Here is a 26402-nt window from a genome sequence, read left to right on the forward strand (position 1 = left end):
TGTACTTGCTGAGTTTGACATTCCAAGGAAACCAAATATGAGAAGTTGTCTGGATAGAGATAGCTAAAAGAAATGTAGATTTGACAAATATTTGAATGAAGGTTAAAAATGAAGCTGTAAGTGTGGATGAGATTAGGTGGGAAGTGTACAGATGGAGAAAAATGGAGATCCAAAACATCCTAGGGAACTGCTCTCTCCCTCTCACCTGAACCCCTAAAGTCCTTGTCTGTAACTGACATAGGATTGGTTTTGCTGCAATCAACATTTAGCTCAGGTTCCACTATAAAGCAAGCACCATGCTACCTGTAAATGGACAGAGTAAAGGTCCCCTCACCCAAGGAAGGCACTAAGACCTAGCCAGGGAGAAAGAATTATACTCAACTGTCATGCAAAATAAATGGAATAAGAGCTACAACGTGTTGGGTATAGAAGAAGCAATCTAATTCAAGGAAAGGAAATGGAAGTTAGAGGAGAGGAGGGGGGGCACATTCTGGTTGGGCTTTGAAAATAAGTGGGTTGTAATGGGGAGGGAAGGGAAAAGAAATGAAACTGGAAATGAATCCACTGAAAGATCATAACAGAACATAAGTATAGGAAGTGAGGAGAGAATGCCTTAAGAAAGGTAGCCTGGTGCTTGGGAATCATGCTGAGGCCTCTTGAAAAAAGGCACACACATGTATACCCAAGATTTCTGCCAAGCTATGAAGTTCAGAAATGCTTTTAAGAACAATGGATCCACCATGCTAACAGTTCAAAGCCAGAGCCCAGGCAGGAAATGTCTATGAGAATCTTATCTTCAACCAGAAGTAGCACTGTGGCTTAAAGTGGTAGAGTGTTAGCTTTGAGTGCAAAAGATCAGGGACAGCACCCTTCTGCAAAAACTCTTGTTAGAACTTTAAATGGTTGGCTTCATTATAAGATTTCCATTGCAAAGAAGAGTATATATAAATAATTTTATCTTAATGCTCTTATTTTTTTTTATAGTCGACAGCTTTGATAGCCATTACATTTACATGACCCTTCCTCAGCAGGCAGAAGGAAAACAGAACATATACAGCTAATCAAATCACTTGCAACTTCAAATGTGAGGGACTATATGAAGACAGTAAATGAGCCAGGTACCATTAATCCTAGCTACTCCAGAAACTGAGAGCTAAGAATCACTGCTTGAAGCCAGCTGGGGAAGAAAAGTCCATGAAACTCTTATTTCCAGTTAACCACTGGAAAACCAGAAGTGGCTTTGTGGCTCAAAGTGACAGAGTGCTAGCCTTTAACGAAAAAGCTCAAGGATAGTACCCAGGTCCGGAGTTCAAGTCCCTTGACCAACAACAACAAAAAACGGACAGGAAATGATAGACATATCGTTTAAAGATTAAAAATATTTTATTTAAACTTTTCTTCATAAACACTTTTAACATTTTTTTCAATTTAAAAACAGAATGGATAGCATAAACATGTTTGAATAGATTATATCCACGGCTTGGGAAAAATTACCTGACAAAAAAATGTAAAGGCTTTCAAAACAGGTATAAAAGGCAAACCTTAAGTTATTCTAAGATTTGTTTTTATATCAGCCCCTAGGATTATTTGACTACTGGCCCAAAATGTACCTAAAGGTCAAAATATCTTTTATAGGCAAAGTATGCCCAAGAGGTACAGGGTACATACAAGTTAGATAGAAAATAACCTTTCCAATTACCTCTTGGGAACATTCTTTTGGAAAGCAACACCTAATTCTTACTGGTATACTGATTAAATTTTTGATACAGTTGTTCCCAAAGATGTAAAACAAAAGAATCCAAAAATTTTAAGAGGGGAAAAAAGCTAATGGCATTTTCTCAATGTTACTTGAATAATATTGAAGTTACACTGGTATACTGAAAGGATGTCCGGGGATTCATCTATTCTTGTTTATGCCTACTGGATATCTGATTTTATAAACTCTCAATAAACTAATATTTCAGGACTTTAACTTTTTAAGATAAATCTCTTTTAGAAGATATTTATTCCCAAACCAACTCTAAATGTGTTTGAACAAATGTATGATCTCTAAAAATGTTCAGAATACAAAAAAAAATCAAAAACATATAGTAGGCAAACAAGAAAACTGGCACTAGCAGTTTCACTGCCATATAGCCCTCAATTATATCTAATATACACTATTATCTATGCTGTTTTACTTTAGTCTAAAACTTTTAAATTATGTATTCTCAAAAGAGCTAGTCTCTTCTGAGAGATAGCTTATAAACTGAAATAACAATTTATATTATAAACTGAAATGTTATGACCTACACCCACATATACATATATAAAAATAGTCCACTGAACGTTTGACATGTTTAGATTATGCAGCTCAAATAATTTGTTACAAAATATTTTAAAGCTTAGTTTCATGTAATTAAGACAAAACTCTCCATTTGACCACTTCTCCCCACACAAATGTGTGTCCTTTACTACGACTCAAGCAGGCTTCCAGAATGAGGTGTCCAAAAGTGCTGCTTTACAAAAGGTAAATGACGGGCTCAGTCAGTATTTCACAATTGGAGTTAACACTCATACAGGGCACAGCAATGAGGACACACAACAACTAACCAGCCTATCAATTAGCTTGGCTTGGGAAACACGAGTAGCATTTCTTCCAATACAAGCCCTTCACTGCGGCAATCGACATTCTTGCATTTTATAAAACGGCTGTGTTTTAATCAAAACTCAAGAAGATCAAAGACATGGAAGAGAACAAATGGTACTAAGAAGCAATTAATGAACATCAGCTATTTTTATGAAGTCTGGCATTTAAAATGGAAAGTGGAAGCAACACAGAGAAAGATCACAACAGTTACACTTGAGTTTTCAAACCTCATACTGAGTTTTTTTTGGGGGGAAAGACTATTTTGAGCACACACAACAAACAATAAAACAACTTAAAGAACACAAAAAACACACTTGAAAACAATCTAGGGAAAAAAATTCCATAGTTTAGAATAACAAAAATAAATCTCTTGCAGCAATTAAAAACTATAATTTTAAAAGGGAGTGTAAGTTAATCATGGATTTATAAACTAAATCATGACTACACATAAACAGAAGAATTTTTCCATACATTCAGAACCAAAGCAAAAACAATAACTATTCTTAAAGCTCAAAAGTAATTACAGCTAACATCAGGTCAGACATGACTTACATGAAGCTGAACCTAGTTAGTTCAAGTTAGTATTCCATTGAATTTTATGAAACATGAACTTCGACCTTGGCCTTGTATCTTTAAAATGGAAGACCAAGAGACTAAGAACATCCCATTGTTTGCTCAGATGTTACCCTAACTAGAGCTAGAAATTTATATCTAAGCAGTTAAAAGAGAACCACCATTGGAGTGTAAAGCCTTTGATATAAGTACCATGGCTGATGGCTCTTTCCTGGACTTTTCCCACAAAAGACATCAACAAGGAAAATAATGAAGACATTATTTTCTTTAAAACAATAGAGCACATATACACGATCCTGTGTAAACTAATATATTGGGGGAAAAATGAAGTGGCTAACCTTAATTGCCACTTTTCAAAAGATAATTAAGATTATTTTGAAAACATAAAAAGACTTAAGATATTGATCCATTTTTAGAAATTATAAGCGAATGAAAGATCACTAAATGAAAAATGTAAAGTCAGATGCTAGTGGCTCAAGCCTCTAATCCCAGCTACTCAAGAGGCTGAAATCTGAGGATCATGGTTTGAAGCCAGCCAAGGCAGAAAAGTACCTGTGAGACTTTTATCTCCAATTAACTACTCAAAAAACCAAAGTGGGGCTGTGGCTCAAGTCGTAGATCGCTAGCCTTGAGCACAAAGGGGCTCAGAGACAGTGTCTAGGCCCAGTGTTCAAGCTCCACAACCAACAAAAAAAAGGGGAAAAAAAAGAAAAGAAAAATGTAGGCCCCAATAATATTAACTTAATTGCTGAAACCAATGCCAACTGTTTAACAGCTACTTGAGCTCTTGGTTTCTAGTCCCAAAAAAATGCTACTTGTATAACTCAGTGGTTTCTTAAACTTAAATGCCTCAGTTTTGGAGCTTTGAAATCAGGTCTTATATTCTACTTTGTCTAACTGAACTGAAAAACAAATTCTTTACGTAGCCTTCACATTTCCACAACTTTACGTGTCCATTTATGTTCAATGGTGGCAGCAGACAAAAAAAAGTAAAAGTAGAACATTTATACAACAGCAGCCATATAGAAGGCATTGCAATATTGCACCAAAATTCTAAGATCTGGCAAAACTTATTAGGGTACATCTAGTCTGTTTCAGATATAGACCACTCAAGAGAAAATGGAATCAAATAAAATGATCCATTCTCAAGTCATTCTTGCTTAATTTTGTCAACTATTCTTCTTCCTTCGCATTTAAAGAGTTGAAAGGTGCAGCTAATCCTATAACATTTATAAATGCTTTTAAACAGCTATGTTATTCCATTAGGAACTTTGTGATTACTATCCTTCATGCCAGGAAATGAAAGAAAAGCTGAGAGCTGACATCACTAGTGCCACTACTTTGTACAAAATAAACAAGGAGATATACCATTAACATTGTAATTAAGTCTCTTACCTCTAAGTCAAAACTGAGCTCAAATTTTCTGAGAGTTGTCACCCTCCATTCAATAACAGATGCAGCAGCCTGACCGAATGCAAAAAAAAGGGGGGGGGGAGTTGCACTTACTTTATTTAAGGGTCTTTATTTAGGAGTGTGGTATTATCTACTTCTCTTTAAAAGTGCTTGCCCGCTGCAGGGTCAGAGCTTGTCATATATCACGCCATTTCTCACTAAAATTGGGCAACAATAAATAGACTGCAAAGAGAACACATTTTCAGAAAGAAAAGACACACATCATAAAGAACATTAACGTTTCACGTAAAATGTGAGTTTTTGTAAATTCATACATTTCACGAACATAAGGATTCCAAATGTTACTGAATCAATATGGACTTGAAGACAGGCTACTTTAACACCAAATGAGGACTCCAGTTATTTTACCTTTCTAGAAAACATTAATACATGAAAAGACATTACATACAAAATTCGACAAGTATGGCCAATGGAGTGCAAGTACACGAGCTTAAAAATATAGAATCCTAACCACACCTTATATATTTATAGGATGGATGCGAGTATGGATATGCTTTCACTAACACAATGCAGGTAAGAGAAGGCAGCTTAGAAATAGTGTTCTGAATATAAAAAGGTCATTTTGTAGAAAATTTATATTTTTGCATTTTCAGCAAAAAGCCATGCAAAAAAGTCAAGAGTTTAAACTTTTAAATAATAAAAACAAAACATGTAACAGACTGAAACACACTGAAAGTACTGTCCAAAAAGGTTTCAGATAGGGACTGAAATCACAACCAGTACATTTATCAGGTCTTCTCTTAGAAGATTCCTACACTAACAAATGAAAAAAATGTTTAAAGCAGAAAATCAACTTCCTAGTTAACTGGAGTGTTCTACTAAACTGCTTCTGGAAGTAGTTTCAAGAGCTAGCGCTTAGAATTAACTTATTGCATGAGTCTGAGGCCACTGAAAACTTGGGGAAAAAAAAAACGAAGATGCTAGCACAGGATGAAAACTTCTTACATTAGACCAATGGCTTTAATAGTAAAACTGGTGAGGTTTTTCTTTATACTTTTTAAATAACTACTTTTATCACAAACAAATGCTTCAATTGACTTTTGCTTATGGGGAGATAGATGTCATTAGTTGCAACGCCTAACCTCATCCAGTACATAGTCAGGGAAATGTAGGTTGCACACTTGTAAACCATCTAGCTTGCAGGGCATCCGAGGGTACTCATCTTCCTTCCACTTGTTCTCATCCGGATCAAAAGTGAGAATGGAATCACTGTAATGACCATTATAGCAAAGGCCTCCAAGAACCATTATTTGTTTATCTAGCACAGTCACACCATGACCACTTCTACCAATTGGCATAGATGCCAGGATGGTCCACTGATCAGTCTCTGGGTTGTACACTTCTGTGGATGGGCAGCCCTGAGATTCAAAAGAGGCCCTCAAGATTACACAGACACCACCAAAGACATAAAGCTTGCCATTGTAAGAAATCATCTTGTGAAAGCATCTGGCATAATTCATCTTGCTCTTATTCTCCCAGCAATTGGTAACTACTTGAGTTCTCCTGGTTCGCTGTTCTATGGTCCCTTCTTTGCTGGGGTCAAACACGCATACTTGTTTAGAAGTTGAAGATGAGGTGATTCCACCAGTGATAAATAACTTGTTGTTTAGCACAGTCCCCTCATGTCCATATTTGTTAACTGGATAAGGATCAACGAATTCCCACTTATCATTGGTGATGTCATATCTCTCTGTTGAATAGAAAGTCTCATCTCTGGTTCGGCCAGCTACAGCATAAATGAACTTCCCAATAACACCAACTGCGAATTCTGAACGCGGTACAGACATGTCTGCCATCCGCAGCCAAGAATTTTGTCTTGGGTCATACCTGAACACTTTAGAAGAAGCATGAAATTCACCATCAGGGCCTAGTTCTTCCCCACCTAATAAGAACACAAAGTTATTGACAATGGCAAGGCAGTCTGGCCGTAAGGGCACCTGTGGGCCCTCTAGCTCCCACCAGACTCTCGGCTTCTTCAACAGGAGTATTTTACTGTTTACCATGCTATGTCCAATCATGCCTCGAAATACTGTAGTTTGAGGTTTGGCAGAACGAATGCGGCTTGATTTTATGTCCAACAGTGGCTGCTGGTGAATGTTCTGAAAGTAATTCAGGGCCTGTTCAACTTCGTAGCGCAGCTGTCGGGAGTATCTGTAAAATTCTGATGTTTTAACCTAAGAACACAAGTAAAATAATTTAACTGGAAGAAAAACAAAACATCAATGGTAAACAAAATACCAAACCTCAATAATTAATACATTATTTTAGGACCCTTAACTAAAGCTGCTTTTCTTGGTAATATGACCTACATTCTATTTGCTACCAAGCTTTTTAATTGTTTTTGTTTTCATAAATTTTATTTGTAATCACCTGAGTACACTTCCAAACTTTCATAAATAAACTGAACAATGTTTTTTACATCCAAGTTTATTTCCAGACAGAAGAAAATATATTAAGTACCAATTACATATATCAGGCCTATGCCACAAATGGGGAACAAGAGGTGAAATTCAAAGTTCAGGAAATTATTCTATAGTTTTCTTCATCACTACTCATACCACAATATTACTATGAATGAATAATTGGTCATGAAAATTTGAAATACATGGAAAATTCCAGTAGATTTTTAGTTTTAGTCTGATGGAAACAATTCCTACAGGAAATAATAAAGCAGAGGCATGGTGGCTCATACCTGTAATCCTAGCTACTCAGGGAGGCTGATATCTGAGGATTGTCCTTCACAGCCAGCCTAGGCACTAAAAAGTCTGTGAAACTCTTATCTTCAATTAATCACCAGAAAACCAGAAGTGGCACTGTGGTTCCAGGAGTAGGGTGGTAGCCTTGAGCTGAAGAGCTCAGGGTCAGCGCCCAGGCCCAGAGTTCAAGTCCCACAACCGACCAACACACACGCACACAAACTTATGAAGCATGACATAGTGTTGTGCTAAGCATTATTGGACTAAGATATGGGCCATTTCCTCAAAGAACTATCTTCCTCAAAGAAGTATCTATTTGGGGAAGCAACACAAACAAATTTATCAGGACATTAAAGTAACTGACAAGTATGAAGCTGTACAGTACATCTGAGTGTTGCAGGACTGTACATATACTAGCTAATCAAATTGGCCCTAAACACTGAAACCGTTCATGAAAGGAGGGGAAGTTGGAGATTAGCAGAAAAATCCCTCCTCATAATTTAAAACCAGCATACGTATTTATAAAGTTTTCTCTCCTTCTTTGTTTTCCTTCTTATGTTTATATTAATCTTATGTTTATCTTTAACCCTTCATCTAAGTCCAAACAAGTTTTTGAGAAAGGCAGCTTGAAATGTCTTTTTCATTTTGTTTTGTTTTTTGGGTCACAGGGCTTGAACTCTGGGCCTGGGTACTGTCCCTGAACCCTTCAACTCAAGGATTCCATCCTACCCCTGGAGCCACAGCCCCACTTCCCATTTTCTAGTGGTTAATTGGATATAAAAGTCTCAGTTTCTTTAGTGCCCAGGCTGGCTTTGAACTGTGATCCTCAGATCTCAGTCTCCTGAGTAGCTGGGATTGCAGGCATGAGCTCCTGTACCTGGCTCGAATATCTGTTTTTTTTTTAAGTATGTTGGTAACTGTATTCAATAACTAATTTCTGGGATGGGAGTGTTGCGTAGTGGTAGAGTAATTTCCTAGCATTCATGAAACCTTGGATATACAGAAAAAGTTGGAAGTGGTGCTGTGTAAGTGGTAGAATACCAGCCATGAGAAAACTCAAGGACAGTGCCCAGGCCCCAGGATTGGCAAATTTTAAAAAAAGTTTCATTTGTAATCAAAAACACCAGGGGCCAGGAGTTTGGCCTAGTGGTAAAGTGCTTGCCTAGCATGCACGGAGGCCCGGGTTCGATTCCTCGGTACCATATACATAGAAAAAAGCAGAAGTGGTGCTGAAGCTCAAGTGGTAGAGCTCTAGCCTTGAGAAAGTCCAAGGTCAGTGCTCAGGCCCTGAGCTCAAGCCCAGGACTGTCAAAAAAAAAACACCATCTTTTATGCACTTGAAACCACTATTTTGTGAAGGGCCCATGATTTTTGCTAAACTAGCAAAGGAGTAAATAACAGAGAAAAGGATTGACCTCCTTGTCCAACTATGTAAGAGAGAAAACTAACACTGTTACTGAACTGAATGCTTTACATATGCTTCACATATTAAACTATTCCTCATGAGAATAATAATGACACCTAATATTCAAGAAAATGGAGGCTTGGAATATTAAGTCATTTGCCCAAGTTACTTCATAAACTAAGACTGATAGTGCAATAAAACATGACAGTGCAAAGCTGTAATCTTAGCAGTCTGAGGCCAAAGCAGGAGGATTCCAGTTAAGAGACCAGCTTGAGCAGGTGTGCCAGTGGCTAATACCTAATAACTACTAAGAAAGATGAGATCTGAGGATCATGGTTCAAAGCCAGCCAGAGGATAGCCATGAGACTTTTGCCAGTCCTTGGGCTTGAACTTAGGGCCTGGGAACTGTCCCTGAGCTTATTTTGCTCAAGACTAGCACTCTATCACTAGAGCCACAGTGCATCTTCCAGCTTTTCCTGTGTATGTGGTACTGAGGAATCAAACCCACAGCTTCATGCATGCTAAAAGACCTTAGGATCATAGCTCAAAGCCAGCCAGAACGAGATAGCCATGAGACTCTTATCTCCTAACTACCAAAAAAAATCTAGAGGTGGAATGTCTGTGGATCAAGTGGTAGAACACTAGCATTGAACACAAAAGCTTAGAGACAGCACCCAGGCCTTGAGTTCAAAAGCAAGAGAGAGAAAGACAGGGAGAGGGAGGAGGAGGGGAGGGGGAGGGAAAGGGGGAAGGGGAGGAGAGAGGAGAAAGGAAGGGGGAGGGAGAGAGGGAAAGAGAGAGGGAGGGAAGGAGAGAGGAAAGGGAGAGGAAATATCAGCCTAGACTATAAAGTAAGACTCCATCTCAAAACAAAAACCTCACAGGGCTGGGGTCTGAACCTTGAACAATGGCAATCTTATACCAAATCTCAAGCATCTCTCAGTATATTAAATTACAGCTTCCATTATTCTTTTTGGTGGCTGTTTGTTGAGACAGAGTCTAACTACGGACCCATGATCCTCTTGCCTCAACCTCCTGAGTACTGGGATTATAGGTACTTTGTCACCAGAGACAACGCCCAGGCCCATAGTTAAAGTCCCACAACCGACAAAAAAATGGGTCTCAAAGCTGGACACTGGTTGCACAAACCTAAAATCATAGATACTCAGATGGCTAAGATTTGAAGACTATAGTTCAAAGCCAGACCAAGCAGGAAACTGTGTGATTCTTATATTCAATTAAACACTAAAAATGCCAGAAGTCAAGCTATGGCCCAAGTAGAGTGCTGGCATTGAGCACAAAAGCTCAGAGACAGTACCCAAGCCTAGAGTTCAAGCCCTGCTTTGGCACAAAAATGTAAGAATAAAAACTGTGTTTCAAAGGGCTGGGAGTGTACGTCAGTTGTTTAGTTCTTGCTTACCAATGGGCTTTGGGTATGATCCCTTGCACCAAAAAAATTCTACATCATCAAAGCTCTATTTCAAAATAATCTAGTTCATTAATAAGAATGAAAAGATTCTCCTATTCATTTCCTCTATGAACTGTTTAATGTAGTACTGTTTTTACTTTTCCTATGAGTACTTGGGTGTCCAAGTACCCGTATTGGATTTTTTATTTTTATTTGCCCGAAGTTAGCATTCTACCACTTGAGCCACCGTTCCACTTCCAGCACTTTGGTAGATAACTGGAAATAAGGATCTCATGGGCATTCATACCCCGGCTGACTTTGAACTACAATTCTCAAATCTCAGCCTCCTGAGAAGCTATGATTACAGGTGTGAGCCACCAGCACCTGGAATTATATTTTCTTAATGTCAAGTAGTAACTAAAAGGCCATAGTAGAATTGAACAAAAATAATAACTCTGAAATTAAATATTTAAGTACCTACTATACACAGCCAGTGGTCTGAGTACATAGGTTTTCAAGTAATAGCATCTTGTCCAATATAGTAAGTAAACATCATTTGAAACACCAGTTCAGTTGATTAAGAATTTGATTTACAAATTTTCTGACTTTGGTACTGACAAGCTGTGCAATCTTGGGCATGGAGCTTAATATTTTTTGCCAGTCCTGGGGCTTGCACTCAGAGCCTGAACAGTCCTTGGGCTTTCCCAAGTCTAGAGCTCTACACCTGAGCCACAGCACCGCTTCTGGCTTTTATTCCCTTATGTATACGGTACCCAGGAATCGAACCTGGGTCTTTGTGCATGCTAGGCAAGCACTCTACCACTAGGCCAAACTCCCAGCACTAAGATTTTAAAATTCATTTCCTCTTCTATTATCACTGTATCTCTTGTATCTCCTAATACTATAACAGAGGACAAGTGAGAGAGTTCATATGCAAAGATTTAGTTTGGTATCTATCATGTTGCAGTGTACAAATAAGCATTAACTCTTATTAACTTTTATTACTGTGATATCTGTGAAAAATGTCACTCAGGTTAAATCAATGTATCCAATAGATATGTTCATGATAGGTATTAACAGTTAATCTTTCAAAAAATACACTTTGAACCTAATCCTCCCTATTAAAACATAATTGGTAATGTATAAACGGAAGGAAGCTTTGGAAAAAGCAGCCATATTGTTTGGAGATCTAGAAAGGAAGGAGAAATCTGCACATATTGGATAGGCAGATTTCAAGTTTTTCAAAGGAAAATTAGAATCAATTCCAAGATCAGAAACTGTGTAAGGAAGCTTGATAAGTCTTGGAGACTCTCAAAAGCATAATGCTAATTGTATAATTACAAAACGCACTGATGAGTGAGAAAAGGAATAAGTATCTTTAAAATCTGATGTGCTGCAAAGAGCTTTATAGAATTCAGATGTTTAAAAACCACTTTAAGAACAGATGGCTAAAAAAAAACCCTGCTGCATAAAACAAGTATTATAAAGAGTAAAATGGATCTCTAACACCTCAGTATAAACTGTGACTTTATAAAATACTAAATAATGAGTAGAGGTTAAAGTAAAAAGAAAAAAAGTGGAAGATACCCCATGGAGTGGCTCATGTAATACAAACAAACAACAAACTGAAATAGCCTTATTCGTATTTTATTTCCAATCCTAAGAATGTCTTCCAATAGGAAGAACAAATACAAATGAGAAGAAATTAAAATCCAAGATGGTCATTATTTTCACCAAGTTGAAATCATTTGACCTCACAAATAATGTCCTGAATACACTAAATGGCCTCATAGATAAGACTACCCAACTGTCTTCTGTAATCTGTATGGATCACAATGAATAGCAGAGTACTATAAGCCAGACAGATTTTCTAACAACAGATTTGTTAGCCTGAGATGAATCCCAGATTGCTTCCTCCCCCCAAGAAAACTTAAAAGTAAGAAAAGTAGCCAGCGAGGTGGCCCACGCCTGTAATCCTAGCTACATAGGAGGCTGAAATTTTAGGACCACGGTTCAAAGCCAAGCCAGCCCTGGCACTAAAGACCAAGAGACTCTTATCTCCAATTAACCACTAGAAAAACCAGAAGTGGCGCTGTGGAAACCTTGAGCTAAAAGCTCAGGGGCAATGCCCAGGCCCAGAGTCCAAGCCCCACCACTGACAAAAAAGACCAACATTTTTTAAAAAGGTTAAAAAAATAAGTGAAGCCAGGCACTGTTGGCTCACGCCTGTAATGCTAGCTACTCAGGAGGCTGAGATCTGATTGTGGTTTGAAGCCAGCTCAGGCAGAAATGTCTATGAGACTCTTATCTCCAATTAATCACCAAAAAGCTGCGGACGTGGTGCTGTGGCTCAAGCGGTAGAGCATTAGCTTTTAGCAAAAAAGTTCAGAGACAGCACCTAGACCCTGAGTCAAAAGCCAGGACGACGACCACCATCAAAAAGAAAAGAAAAAAAAGGAAAAGAAATAGGAAAGTGATATACTAGGAGTCAGCAGGTAATGCCAATACTGACTTTCTTTCCTGCTTATTTTCTGATGATGAAACAGCACTGGTAGAGAATGACAGAACCTGTTACTGTCAGCAGCAATCAACAAAATCTCATTACTAAGAGAACATAAACACCAAGGACTCATGAGCCACTAAGAATTATAGGAGTAATAATTGTGTGTTAATGCATTTGGAAGCCAGAGTAAAATGACAGGAAATCCACTTTTTATCAGATGCTAAGGGGTCTTAAAACCTTAACTTAAAGCTTTAATTGACTCCATCTTCAATATGAACAAAGGACAAAATATAATAAGCAGTCTTAGGAGCTAATAAAATTATGGGCTGAATTGAATAGACACCCTCCCCTTCTTATTCAGGGAAAAAACTGCTAGCACAAGTGTTCAGTTCCATCAGTACAATTTAAAGTACTTACTTACAAAGTGGACCACACATGGAAAACAGAAAAGGACCCACGGATGAGTAATTCACCTCAAGGGAAGATTCAAGGGAGAAAGATGGGAACTGTTTGAAAATTAGGAGGAAGAGTTTAGACCAAGAAAAGGTCTATAATTGGTGCTGTCAAAATAATGGGTGATCATGGCATTATATTTCTAAGAGCACCAAAACCAAGAGTAACTCAAATTATTGATGCGACAATTGAAAGTCTGCAATATACTATATGAAGACATTTAAAAGAATAAGGCAAAGCCACATGCACTGATACAGATGTTCAAAAATGTTAAATGAGAAAAAAAGAGCAGGAAAAATACAGATAATATTCATTAAAAATTAAGAATGTAATCATGTTGAGTGAGACAAGTCTAGACCAAAGGAACAAAAGGCACATGGTATCCTTAATATGTGGCTATTAGATCCAAACAGTACAAGAGAGAGGGTCAATATTTGCATACCCAATGCTATGGATATGGTATTGAAAATATAAACACAACTACATAAACATAAAAACCTATGACTCTATAGACATAATGTTTTATTACATAAATTAATATGTATGTATGATATACAAACCCTTAGCCTAATTTTGATTACGTTCTAAAAACTAAGTGTCAGTGACTGTATATTGAGATTCCCTTCTTGAATACTTGTTAGTTAAACATGTCATTTGAAATATGATGTAAAAATCAATGTTAATAAATTCTTAAAAAATTAAAATGTTATAGTCTGTAACAGAGGTAGGGGAGAAAGTCTGTTTATATGTACTACAAACAGTTTCTCATGAGTTCTTGGTAACTTGCCCTTTAGTGATTCTATACAGTTCAATATTTGGGTTTTTTCTTATAGGGACCATATCTATCTTCTTCTGTAATCAGTAAAAATGTTATGGGGTTCATATTTCCCCCAGGTAAAGGATTACTGACCTCCAAAGTCAATAAGCCTCATGCCACAGGAGGTAGTCCAAGTATGGCCTCCCACTGAGAGCAATGGAAAGATCCCGGTGTCCTATGGAGGATTAGGCTTGATGACTGGTCATGGCCTTTCACTTTCCAACCTTGTACTTGCAGATCACATCGAACTGGTCCATCTTAACTGCTCATGGACTTTCATTTCATACCTAGTTTTCTGGTTTCATTGTCCTTTCTCCATTCATTTCATTGTATTTTTTTGAAACCCAGGCTTAAAGGAGTCAACTTCAACTCTATGTTAAAGTCCAAATCAAAGCTACATATCTTTAACCAATTTATTTAACCGCTAAGTACCGGATAATGGAAGTTGTGCCATTTGAGATAGCCGATTAAAGATCTTCCAGCAAAAGAAATTTATCTCCAATTTCTCTCTGCTAAGGCTACTACTTGATCTGCCTTGCTACTTATTGCTGTGATTTTCCTCTAAAACTACACAGTACCAGTAAGCATAACCAATTTCTTGACTTTCATTATAGAAATAGAAATAATGCCTGTCTGATAATCCCAAAGTAATTAATTATACATACTCTGCTTTAAAGCAAAAATTATTAGTCTGAAAATCTTCCATGTGGAAAGAATAATCTAAAATGTATTACTGGAGCTGGGCTGTAGTTCAAGTAGTAGTTTGCCTAGCAAGGTTGAGGCCCTGGATTCAACCTCCAGCTGTACCAAAAAAATGCATTAATGAAGGGAGCTATCCAGAAAGAAACATATGGCTCATCTTTTCACAGGAAAAGCATTTTCACATCATTAATTTCTCATGTAACAGCTTGACTGTGTATATCAAGTGCTCTCAAAAGATAGGGAAAGAAGGACATTTCTTTCATGCAATGAATTTATTTTCCTTCTTTCACAGGAATAAAAAGGCTGTCTTGTTTTAAAACTAGGAAAGTATCACTTTTCTTGCTTTGATACTTTAAAAATTGTTTTATGAAAAATATGACTTATTCCGAATATAAACTGCTAAAAATTAGTATTAACACCCTTTAGAAAACAGTAGCCTAAAATTTAAAGTTACTTTATCCTCTAAAATTCTTCTAATTTAACCTAATTGTGTGCAAACACATACCTTTGGCGAGCAAAGAAGGAAATTTGAAAAATGATGAATTCTGAAGACAGAAATAGCCATTATCAAAAATAAGGCCACCACAGAGTGGGCTTTTGTCTTAGAAGCACAGAGAAGCCACTGGGGAGAATTAAAGGAATAATTTGCACAGCATAACAATATGGCTACTTATGATACATCACTTCTGACTCCCTAAACAAAACTGATTTTTCTAGTTTAAATTTTACTTGTTCTTGCATTTTCCATGATGTATTTGAAGTTAAGGCTCATCAACTTAAAAAAGAAAACAATTCTGTTCCTGTCAAAATGTTAAAAAAAAAAAAATCCACCTGACACTTAACTTTTGAAAGTAATTTGTCTATACTGTCCTAATTGAGAGAATTAAAATGAAACATACACTAGTACACCTACCTACTAAAAAAAAGTAAGATCTGAGCATCAGTTTAAAACCAGCCCAGCAGCTGGCACTGGTGGCTCACACCTATAATCCTAGCTACTCAGGAGGCTGAGACCTGAGGATCCCAGTTCAAAGCCAGCACTAAAGTCCATGAGACTCTCTTCTCTCCAATTAACCACCAGAAAATCGAAAGTGGCGTTGTGCCTCCATGTGGTAGAGCACTAGCCTTGAGCTGAGGAGCTCAGGAACAGCAGCCTGGCCCAGGTACTTTCAGGTTATTTAGAGGAGGAGGGTAGTAATAGGCCCTGAACTTAGGTCTTATACTTGCTAGGCAGGTACTCTATCAGGTGACCCAAGCCTCCAATACTTTTTACTTTTACTTTTTAAATAGTCTTGCTTTTTGGGGTTAATCTTTATAAATTGCATTGTAAAACTACCCTAATACAAACCTATGACTCTATAGACATGTTTTATTTCATAAATTATCTATGATGTACATACCCTTAGCCTAATTTTGATTATGTTCTAAAAACTAAGTGCCAGTGATTGTATATAGATTCCCTTCTTGAATACTCGTTTGTTAAACATGTCATTTGAAATATGATATAAAAATCAATGTTAATAAATTCTTTATTAAAAAAAACTACCCTAATACAAGAAAATTTTGTGCAAAGGAAACAAGGACATGATTCAAATGGTAGAGTGCTTGCCTAACCAGCAAACATGAGGCCCTGAGTTCAATTCCCCATTATTACAAAAAAAGGGAAGGCTAAGTTCAATATCCCTTTAATTAATCAATTTGCCCCAAAAGATCTAGTTAATGAGAAGTATAAAGCTATGAGAAATCAAAACATGCTAAGCACAAAAATCTTTCATTATTGCTATAATTTGCCAGCCCTTGGTTTCTAAGAACTGGTTCTTAGCCCTTCTTTGAATGCTCAGATCTCATCTAAAATATTTTATAAATTTAACCTACACACATTCTCCTGTATATGTTAAACAATCTCTAAACTGCCTGTAATGCCTAATACAGTGTAAGTAAATAGGGCTCCATTATAATTGTTTAGGGGAAAAATGACATAATTGAAGGGAAATATTTTCAATTCAAGGTTGGCTGAATTTGTGGATGCAGAATCCACAGAACAAAGAGCTGACTATAAAGTCAAATACCAAATGACATAGACATTTTTTTGTGGTGGGTCTTGAACTCTCACTTTGCTTTTTCACTCACAGTTGGCACTCTTACCATTTAAACTACATCTCTGGGTCATTATTTGTTTACTTGTTTGATAATTAATTGGAGATAAGAGACTCTTGGACTTTACTGCCTGAACTGATCTTAAGACTCCTTGAGTAGCTAGGATTATAGGCCATGAGTCACCACCACCAATGTCCAAAACAAAGACAAACTTTGTTAAGAATCTATCCAGGAGCCTGGAGTTTGGACTAGGGGTAGAGTGCTTGCCCAGCATGCACGAAGACCTGGATTGGATTCCTCGGTACCGCACACATAGAAAAAGCCGAGGCCAGGTGCCAGCTGCTCACACCTGTAATCCCAGCTACTGAGGAGGATGAGATCTGAGGATCAAGGTTCAAAGCCAGCCTGGGCAATAAAGGCAGTGAGATTCTTATCTCTAATTAACTACTAGAAAACTGGAAGTGGCACTGGGTCTCAAGGGGTAGGGCGGTAGTCCTGAGCTGAAGAGCTCAGGGAGAGCACCCAGGCCCAGAGTACAAGTCCCACCACTGATAAAAAAAAAAAGCCAAAAGTGGTGCTATGGCTCAAGTGGCAGTCCACTAGTCTTGAGAAAACCCAAGGACTCAGGCCCTGAATTCAAGCCCCATAACTGGCAAAAAAAAAGAGGCTAGGAGTTTGGCCTAGTAGTAGAGTGCTCACCTAGCATGCATGAAGTTCTGGGTTCGATTTCTTGTTACCACATATACAGAAAAAGCCAGAAGTGGCACTGTGGCTCAAGTGGCAGAGTGCTATCCTTGAGCAAAATGTGTCCAAGAACAGTGCCCAGACCCTGAGTTCAAGCCCCAGGATTGGCAAAAAAAAAAAGGATTTTCCACACTCTCTTCTCAAACAAGCAACAGTCTGAATTACTGACATTTCAAAATAATGTATTTTTTTTACAAAATTTAACATGATTTTTAGCTGATTTTACTAATAGAGTACATAAACTAAGCTTTAGGATTTCTGATTTAGGTATAATTTTAACTATAGAAAAATATGTAAATATTTCATTTATAAATATGGTAGAATAGGCCATAGAAAGGGTTAAATCCTAAAACTAACTTCTGAATGAGCAGTGCTTACTTAGGGTACATGGCAGTTTTTAGATAATATATTTGAAAATTAAAACTAAAATGGTTCCTGCTACAATTATTTTACATCTATAATCCTAACTACCCAAAAGGCTGAGATCTGAAGACTGAAGTTCACAGCCAAGATAGGCAGGAAAGACCCTTATCACCAGTTAATCACACACACCACCAAAAACTTGCCAGAAGTGGCTCGAGTGGTACAGTGCTAGTCTTGAACGTAAAATCCTCATGGACAGTCCCCAGGCCCTGAGTTTAAGCCCCAAGATTGGCAAAAAATAAAACAAAACAAACCCCTAAAATATCCTTTTTGTTCTGTTGAGGGTGTGTGTGTGTGTTGGTGGGATTTGAACTCAAGGCCTTGCATTTGCTGAGTAGCAAGCGCCTGAGGCACTCTACTTGTGAGCCACACTTGTACTTGAAGGCCTTTTTGTTACACTACATCATAACGTCTACTCTTTTTGCCAAGACACACTCCTAGAACACTTTCTGCCAATTTCAACTTCCCATTATGGCTGAGATGACAGGGGCATGCCTTCACAGCCGGCTTTCTTCCTCTGAAATGGAGTTTCATGAACTTTTTATTACCAAGGCTAGCCTCATACAATGATCCTCCTGATCTCAACCTCCCAAGTGTCTGAAATGACAGGTGCTTACCACTGAATCCAGCTACTGGTAAAGGGTCTTGAGTGTATGACCAGCTGGCCTCAAACCTTAATCCTCTGATCTCAGCCTCCCAAGCAGCTAGGCTAGGTTAGGCCAGCTCCCTTTTCCCCAGACATTTCTAGATTTCCCTGGTCATCTAATATGGATGAATCTCAGTCCTCCAGAGAAAGCACTGTACACCTCCAGTCTTTCTTCATTTTTTCCTTATCATTTGTTTTTCTCATTTCTCCTCTATTAAAAAAGGTTCCTGTTTATGGTGTGTGTGTGTGTGTGTGTGTGTGTGTGTGTGTGTGTGTGTGTGTGTGTGTGAGAGAGAGAGAGAAAGAAAGAGAGAGAGAGGGAGAGAGAGAGAGAGAGAGAGAGAGAGAGAGAGAGAGAGAGAGAGAGAGAGAGAGAGAGAGAGAGAGATTTTTTTCTGCCAGTCCTGGAGCTTAAACTCAGGGCCTGGGTACTGTCCTTGAGATTTCTCAAAGCTAGCACTCTACCCTTGAGTCATAGCATTACTTCCAGCTTATTCTATGTATGTGGTATCAAGGAATCAAATCCAAGGCTTCATGTAGGCTAGGCAAGCACTCTATCATCAAGGCTACACTCCCGTCCTCAAGTGTCCTGTTGTTCACAGGCCAGCATAGCTGTCTCCATGCCATGTCTTCCATTTTCAATCTCCAATTCTCCTAGGGATTTATTTTCTTCTCTCTTATTTAAAAGGAAAACCAGCAGGTAATAATGAATCCTTCAAGTCACATTTTCAATAGGTTCCTGACTAAATACATCCCCTTAAGATACTGTCTTTCCCAGGGTTCTAGCAACAGTCACTCCCTAGAGTCCTAGTACTCTTTAGAAATCAAATGCATGCAGGTAAAAAGTAGAAAATTTTAAGAGCAGCACTCCATAGCTGTACATAAAACACAGGCAATATCTGAGGAGAAAAACAACTTAGGTGATTTTTTTAAAGAACTGCACGCATGTTAATTACAATCATCTAAGTCCATGGGGTCTTGAAGAGGAGCTGGCAAAAAGGAGATGATGCAGAAAAAGACATTAAGCAAACTGAGAAAATACATTTAGCCCACTGACCCAGTTTCCAACAGAAAACCTGCTCATCTCTATGCTTTCATTCTAAGGAGCAAGTGAGCTGATTGTTAATTTAAGCAATTTCAAGTTATAGCTGCATAAATACTATCTGATATCTAATCAATTTTCATATATTCTTTTTTAAAAGCATGTTTAGTGTCTACTGTAGTACTATTTATGTTTCCCATGCCCCTCTAAAATTGTGAGGGTTAGAGGGAAATTTCCACTTATTCCTCTTGATTTCTCTGGCTATAATCCAAAACATCAGATATAAACAAATTCTTTACAAGAGTTTTTGACTAACCTATGCTAACACTGCAATTAACAATTTAGTTGCTACATAAAATCTTTTTTCCACTCCTGGAGCTTGTACTTGGGAACTGGACACTCTCTGAGCTTTTTTGTATGTGAGTATACCAGTCCTAGAACTTGAACTCAATGTCTGTGTGCTAGTCCCTGATATTTTTCACTCAAAGTTAGGACTTTATCCACTTGAGACACAGTTCTACTTCAGTTTTTCTTCTGGTTAATTATAGATAAAGAGTTTCATAGACATTCCTGCCCAGGCTGGTTTTGAACTGCAATTCAGATATATCAGCAGCCTCCAGAACAGCTAGGATTACAGGAATGAACCAATTATACCTGGCCACTTGTTAATTTATTTGGCCTTGGCAGTGTCCCTGAGCCTATTTGTGCTCAAGGCTAGTATTCTACCACTTGAACCATTATGCCACTTCCTGTTTTTGAGTGGTTAATTGGAGATAGGAGTCTCATGGGTATTTTTCTGCCCAGACTGACTCTGAATCACAGTCCTTAGATCTCAGCCTCCCGAGTAGTTAGGATTACAAGCTTGAGCCACTGGTGCCTGTCCCATTTGATTTTTTTGACAGTCTTGGAGCTTGAACTCAGGTCCTGAGTACTTTCCTTGGACTTTTCTCAAGGTTAGTGCCTTACCACTTGAGCCACAGAACCGCTTCTGGCTTTTTCTGTGTATGTAGTACCAAGGAATCAAATCCAGGGCTTTGTACATGCTAGGCAAGCAAGCACTTTACCTCTAGTCCATGCTGTCAGCCCCCATTTGATTGTTTTTTTGTGGGGGTTATGGGGCTTGAACACTGGACCTGGGCACTGTCCCTGAGCTCTTCAGCTCAAGCCAGGTGCCGGTGGCTCAGGCCTGTAATACTAGCTATTCAGGAGCCTGAGATCTGAAGGTCGTGGGCATGAAAGTCCGTGAGACTCTTAACTCCAATTAACCACAAGAAAACCAGAAATGGGGAAATGGTGCTGTGGCTCAAGTGAAGTGGTAGAGAGCTAGCCTTGAGCTGAAGAGTTCATGGACAATGCCCAGGCCTAGAATTCAAGTCCCACAACTGACCAAAAAAACAAAACAAAAAAATTAAAAGAGCCAAGGAGTGTAGCCTAGCATGGACCAAGCACTGGGTAAAATTCTCAGTACCATGTACACAGAAAATGCTGCAAGTGGTAGAGTGCTAGCCTTGAGACATTTCAAAGACAAAGTGGTACTATGTCTCAAAGTGGTAGAGCACTAGCCTTAAGCGAAAAGAGCTCAGGGACAAATTTAAGCCAGGTGTCTGTAACTCTAGCTACTCAGGAAGCTGAGACCTGAGGATCATGGGTCAAAACCAATCCAGGCAGAAAAGACTGTGAGACTCTATTTTTTGCCAGTCCCAGGGCTAGAACTCAGGGCTGAGCTCTGTTCTTGGGTTTTCTCAAGGCTAGAGATGTACTACTTGAGCCAAAGCACCATTTCCGGCTTTTTCTATATATATGGTAGCAAGGAATTGAACCCAGGTCTTTGTGTAAGCTAGGCAAACATTTCACCACTAGGCCAAACTCCTGGCCCAAGTCTGTGAGACTTTCATCTCCAGTTAATCACAGAAAAAGCTGGAAGTGGAGCTGTGGCTCAAAGAGGCAGAGTGCTAGTCTTGTTCAAAAAAAAGAAACGCAAGGACAGAACCCAGGCCCAGAGTTTAAGCTCCAGAACCAGTTAAAAATAATAATAATTATTATATATATACACAGATAGATAGATAGATAGATAGATAGGACAGGAGTTTTGCCTAGTGGTAGAGTGCTTGCTTAGCATGCACAAAAACCCAGGTTAGATTCCTCACCACATATATAGAAAAGCCGGAAGTGGTGCTGTGGTTCCAGTGGTAGAGCACTAGACTTGAGGAAAGCCCAAGGACAGTGCTCAGGCCCCAGGACTGGCAAAAAAAGGAATTTGGCCTAGTGGTAGAGTGCTTGCCTAGCATGCACAAAGATCTGGGCTCAATTCCTTGGTACCACATACATAGAAAAAGCCGAAGTGGTGATGTGGCTCTAGTGGTAGACCACTACCCTTGAGAAAGCCCAAGGTCAGTGCTCAGGCCCTGAGCCAAGCCCCAGGACTGGGGAAAAAAAGAAAAGTGTGTTTATTTTTCAAATATCATTAAGAACTCTTACTTGCACATATATTTTACCACCAGGCCTAGTAAGTGAAGCTGAAGGGCCATTTAACACCAAGGGTACCAACCAAGCTTTGTGTGCTTTCTAGAAAGAAGAAAAGATATTGCTGGGTATGGTGGCTCACTGTCATCCTAGCTACTCAGAAGGCTGAGATCTGAAGATTAAAGTTCAAAGTCAGCCAAGGCAAAAAGACCTTGAGGCTCTCACCTCCAACTAACCACTAGAAAACCCGGAAGTGGTGCTGTGGCTCAAGGGGTAAGGCGGTAGCCTTGAGCTGAAGAGCTCAAGGCCCATGACCAACCAAAAAAAAAAAAGAAAGCAAGCAAGAAAGAAAGAAGAAAAGAAAAGATGTATGGGGTAAACAGAGCCCTAGAGGTAACCACATGATTAGAAATCAATTAAGTTAAGCAATTACTGAAATGGTCCTTTCCTTTGGGCAAAAATGGACTACAAGTGAAAATTTCGATAAGAAAAATGAAAATGCTTACATACAAAAAGACCAAGGCTGTTTTGGGAAAACACCATTTTGGGTGCGGGGACTATTTCCCTGGTAAAAGTGTTGAACAAGGACGGTTGATGAATATAGAGGATTTAAGGTCTAGTTATTTAGAAATGCTAAAGTGATGTTTTTAGATATGTAATGTATTTGCATGGCTAAATTTAAATAGCAGTCACAGTAAAACGGAGAATAGAGCTAGTGAGACTAGGGAAGAGAATAATTACTACGACCTATTGTTTCTTTCTTAAGTGACAAAGTAAGGAGTTTAATAGGGAGACAAAGTACACTGTTAAAAAGAAATGTCAGACCTAAACTAGATGTCTAAAAAAGCAATAGAAACTAGAAAGAAAGAGAAATATTTCTGGCTCCCAATGCAAGAAATGGGAATTAGACACTCCTGAGGCCCATTCCTTTTTTTTTTTTTGGCCAGTACTGGGCTTAAACTCGGGGCATGGGCACTGTCCTTGGGTTTTTCTCAAGGCTAGGACTCTACCACTTGAGTCACAGCTTTTTTCTGCTTATGTGGTAGTGAGAAATCAAACCTGGATCTTCATGCATGTGAGGCAAGCATTCTACCATTAGGCCATGCTTTCAGCCTTAAGGCCTATTCTTTTTCCAGAACTATTTCAATTGTCATTGCTACATTTCAGAATAAGAAAAAAATACTAAGCAAAACTATAAATCTTTTCCATGCCACTTCCATCATGTATTAACTAAATTAACTCTCAAGAATTAACCTGACCCGGTTCAGATTTTTTTTATGAATGTAAAGAAAAACAAACATAAACTATTCTAATAAACCACTCTTCTTCTTTGCTCCTGAGAATCTTAACTATAAGCACATATTACCTTAACTGAATTAATTGTATATTGTTTAAAATGCACTAACCTTCTCAAAAACACTGGATGGTGTCATCAAACAAAATCTGATGTTCTGAATAATAGTATCAGTATGTCTCCAGCGTCTTCTATCGTGCCGCAGCCAAGACTGCACAGCTTCATACAGCTCAATCTCGGGGAACCTGCTCAGATGATCATTATCCAAATAAGACATGAGCTTTTCAAAGCTCAGATAGGACAAGAAGTCAGGCCTGGACATGAGTGGTACAAAGTTGTCCAGAAGAAAAGTATCCAGCTTCTCCCTGACTCCCTCTATGTTTACACCAAAATCATCTAAGAGCCTCATTATTTCTGCACAGTTTTCCAGGCAGATTTTTGCTAACAGGAAAGAACAACAGAACTTCACCACTTCTATAAGTTGGACATACATAGCAGCCTGAAGAATCTCATGAACAGTATTCATACTGAGTTCTATAGTCCCATAGTACATAAATTGAAGGACATGGCTGAAACCAGTAGCTGTTAGACCTTTCAAATGAATTTTGTCCTGATCTCGTTCCCTCATGTCTGCGGTAAACATAATTCTGAAGTAATCACTCTGGGTGGCCAAGAGTGCTTTATGGGCCTGGAACTGATGATCTTCAATAACCAGAGTAACATCAAGAAGCAGGCCCTCCTCATACAGTGCTCTGAACCCAGCAGAGACACTGGAGTCATGGATGGAGGAACAGAAACCTTCCACGTCCCCTGCCATGAATCACCTGGAAAGAAAGTAATGAAAAAAATGGTGTTAATCATTTCCATGCATTCAACAGATAGTGTAAAGGGTTTTAATACTTTTTATAATTGGCACTGCCTAAGTCCATTTGCGAGAAGGCAATCTACATCTTTTCAGAGGATAACAATCTACAAGTTTTCATGGCATCCTACATGGGAGGAAAAAAAATCTATTAAAATGAGCTTATCAAACACTGGTAAATTGCTAGCTTATGAATAATATAAGCATATCCTATCGATTTTACACTGTACATGAAACATTTTAATTCAGTTCCAAAATTAAGAAGATAAAAAGAATTTGAAACAAAGAGTGAACAAATGCAGCAGTGGTACTCATTAGACACTATGTGGAAAATTAACTATACAACTTGTGGGTAGGGATAGGAAGGAAAAACTGGGAGACAGTGAGGTAAGGGATGATATTGTCCAAAGAGAAATATACTCACAGCTGGCAGTGGCTCACGCCTGTAATCCTAGCTATTCAGGAGGCTGAGATCTGAGGATCAAGATTCAAAGCCAGGCAGCACAAAAGGACCTGAGACTCTTATATCCAATTAACCTCTAGAAAATAGGAAGTGGGGCTAGGCTCAAGGGTAGGGTGGTAGCCTTGAGCTGAAGTGCTCATGGACAGTGCCCAGGCTGAGTTCAAGCCCCAAGACCCACCAAAAAAAAAAAGAAAAGAAAGAAATGTATTCATTACATAACCTATGTAACTGTAACCCCTCAGAATATCACTTTCATAATAACAATAAAACAAATTTTACAACAAAATACTAAAGTAGAGAAAAAGATAAAAGAAATTATAGTAAAAGTTAGACTTGAAAACTATAAATTTCCCTGAAGGATGGGGCTGGGAGTTGGGCCTAGTGGTAGAGTGCTTGCCAGTTTCGATTCCTTGGTACCACATACATAGAAAAGCCAGAAGTGGAGTTGTGTCTCAGGTGGTAGGGCACTAGCCTTGAGGAAAAAGCCCAAGGACAATGCTCAGAGGCCCTGAATTCAAGCCCCATGATTGGCCAAAAAAAAAAAAAGCAAGAGCTGGGCAACGGTGGCTCATATCTGTAATCCTAGCTACTCAGGAGGCTAAGATCTGAGGATCCAGATTCAAAGCCAGCCTGGGCACTAAAGTCTATGAGTTTCTTATCTCCAATTAACCACCAGAAAACCAGAAATGGCACTATGGCTCAAGGGGTAGAACACTAGGATTGAGCTGAAAAGCTCAGGGACAATGCTCAGGCTCAGAGTTCAAGTCTCATGACACACACACACACACACACACACACACAAATAAAGCAGGCACAGTGGCTCTCACCTGTAATCCTGGCTACTCAGGAGGCTAAGGTCTGAGAATCAAGGTTCAAAGCCAGCCCAGGCACAAAAGGGCACAAAAAGACAGGAGACTCTTATCTCCAATTAACCTCTAGAAAACAGGAAGTGGGGCTCAGCTCAAGGGTACAGTGGTAGCCTTGAGCTGAAAAGCTGAGGAACAGTGACCCATGACTCACACACAAAAAATTAAGCCAAAATGGCTAGCCTTGAGCAAAAAAGTTCAGAGAGAACACCCAGATCCTGAGTTCAATCCCCAGGATTGACAAAAAATAAACAAAACAAAACATAAACCAAAGTAAGTCAGGTGCTGATGACTAAAACCTGTATTCTTTTTTTTTGCCAGTCCTGGGCTTGAGCTCAGGGCCTGAGCACTGTCCTTGGATTTTCTCAAGGCTAGAACTCTACCACTTGAGTCTCAGCACCACTTCTAGCTTTTTTCTATGTATGTGGTACCGAGGAATCGAACCCGGGTCTTCATGCATGCTAGGCAAGCACTTTAACCACTAGGCCAAACTCCCAGCCCCTAAAACCTGTATTCTTAACTATGCAAGGGGCTGAGATCTGAGGATCACAGTTTAAAGCCAGCGCAGGTAAGAAAGTCTATGAGATTCTTATCTCCAATTAACCATCAAAAATTCCAGATGTGGACCTGTGGCTCATGTGGTAGATCAGAAATGCTCGGGGACAGTGCCCAGTTCCTGAGTTCGAGTCCTTGCTTACACACAAAAACAATACTCAAGAAAAAAAGGGTCTGGGAGCAGGGCTTACTGGTAGAGTGCTTGCCTAGCATGCACAAAGACCCAGGTTTGATTCTCTGTACAACATACATAGAAACAAGCCAGAAATGGCTTGAGCTGTGGCTCAA

General features: G+C 38.8%; 1 protein-coding gene across 2 annotated transcripts in view; it reads right to left on the reverse strand.

Moving 5' to 3' along the window:
* Positions 1 to 1403: 1403 nt before the first annotated feature.
* Positions 1404 to 26402, reverse strand: part of Klhl15 (kelch like family member 15) — a 34348-nt gene continuing 9349 nt past the window's right edge. The window contains exons 3-5 of one of the 2 annotated variants that reach the window (XM_090326032.1): positions 23481 to 24192; positions 5758 to 6849; positions 1404 to 4837 (exon numbers count right to left, since the gene is read on the reverse strand). In XM_090326032.1, coding sequence (XP_090182158.1) covers positions 4781 to 4837; positions 5758 to 6849; positions 23481 to 24185 — 1854 coding nt within the window. In that variant the 5' untranslated portion in view covers positions 24186 to 24192 and the 3' untranslated portion in view covers positions 1404 to 4780. Of the gene's footprint in view, positions 6850 to 23480; positions 24193 to 26402 lie in introns of both variants that reach the window. The other variant, XM_090326031.1, reaches the window with a different exon arrangement.

The sequence above is a fragment of the Megascapheus bottae genome, chromosome X (assembly GCF_031878675.1).
Source record: "Megascapheus bottae isolate mThoBot1 chromosome X, mThoBot2.hap1, whole genome shotgun sequence".
Lineage (NCBI taxonomy): Eukaryota > Metazoa > Chordata > Mammalia > Rodentia > Geomyidae > Megascapheus > Megascapheus bottae.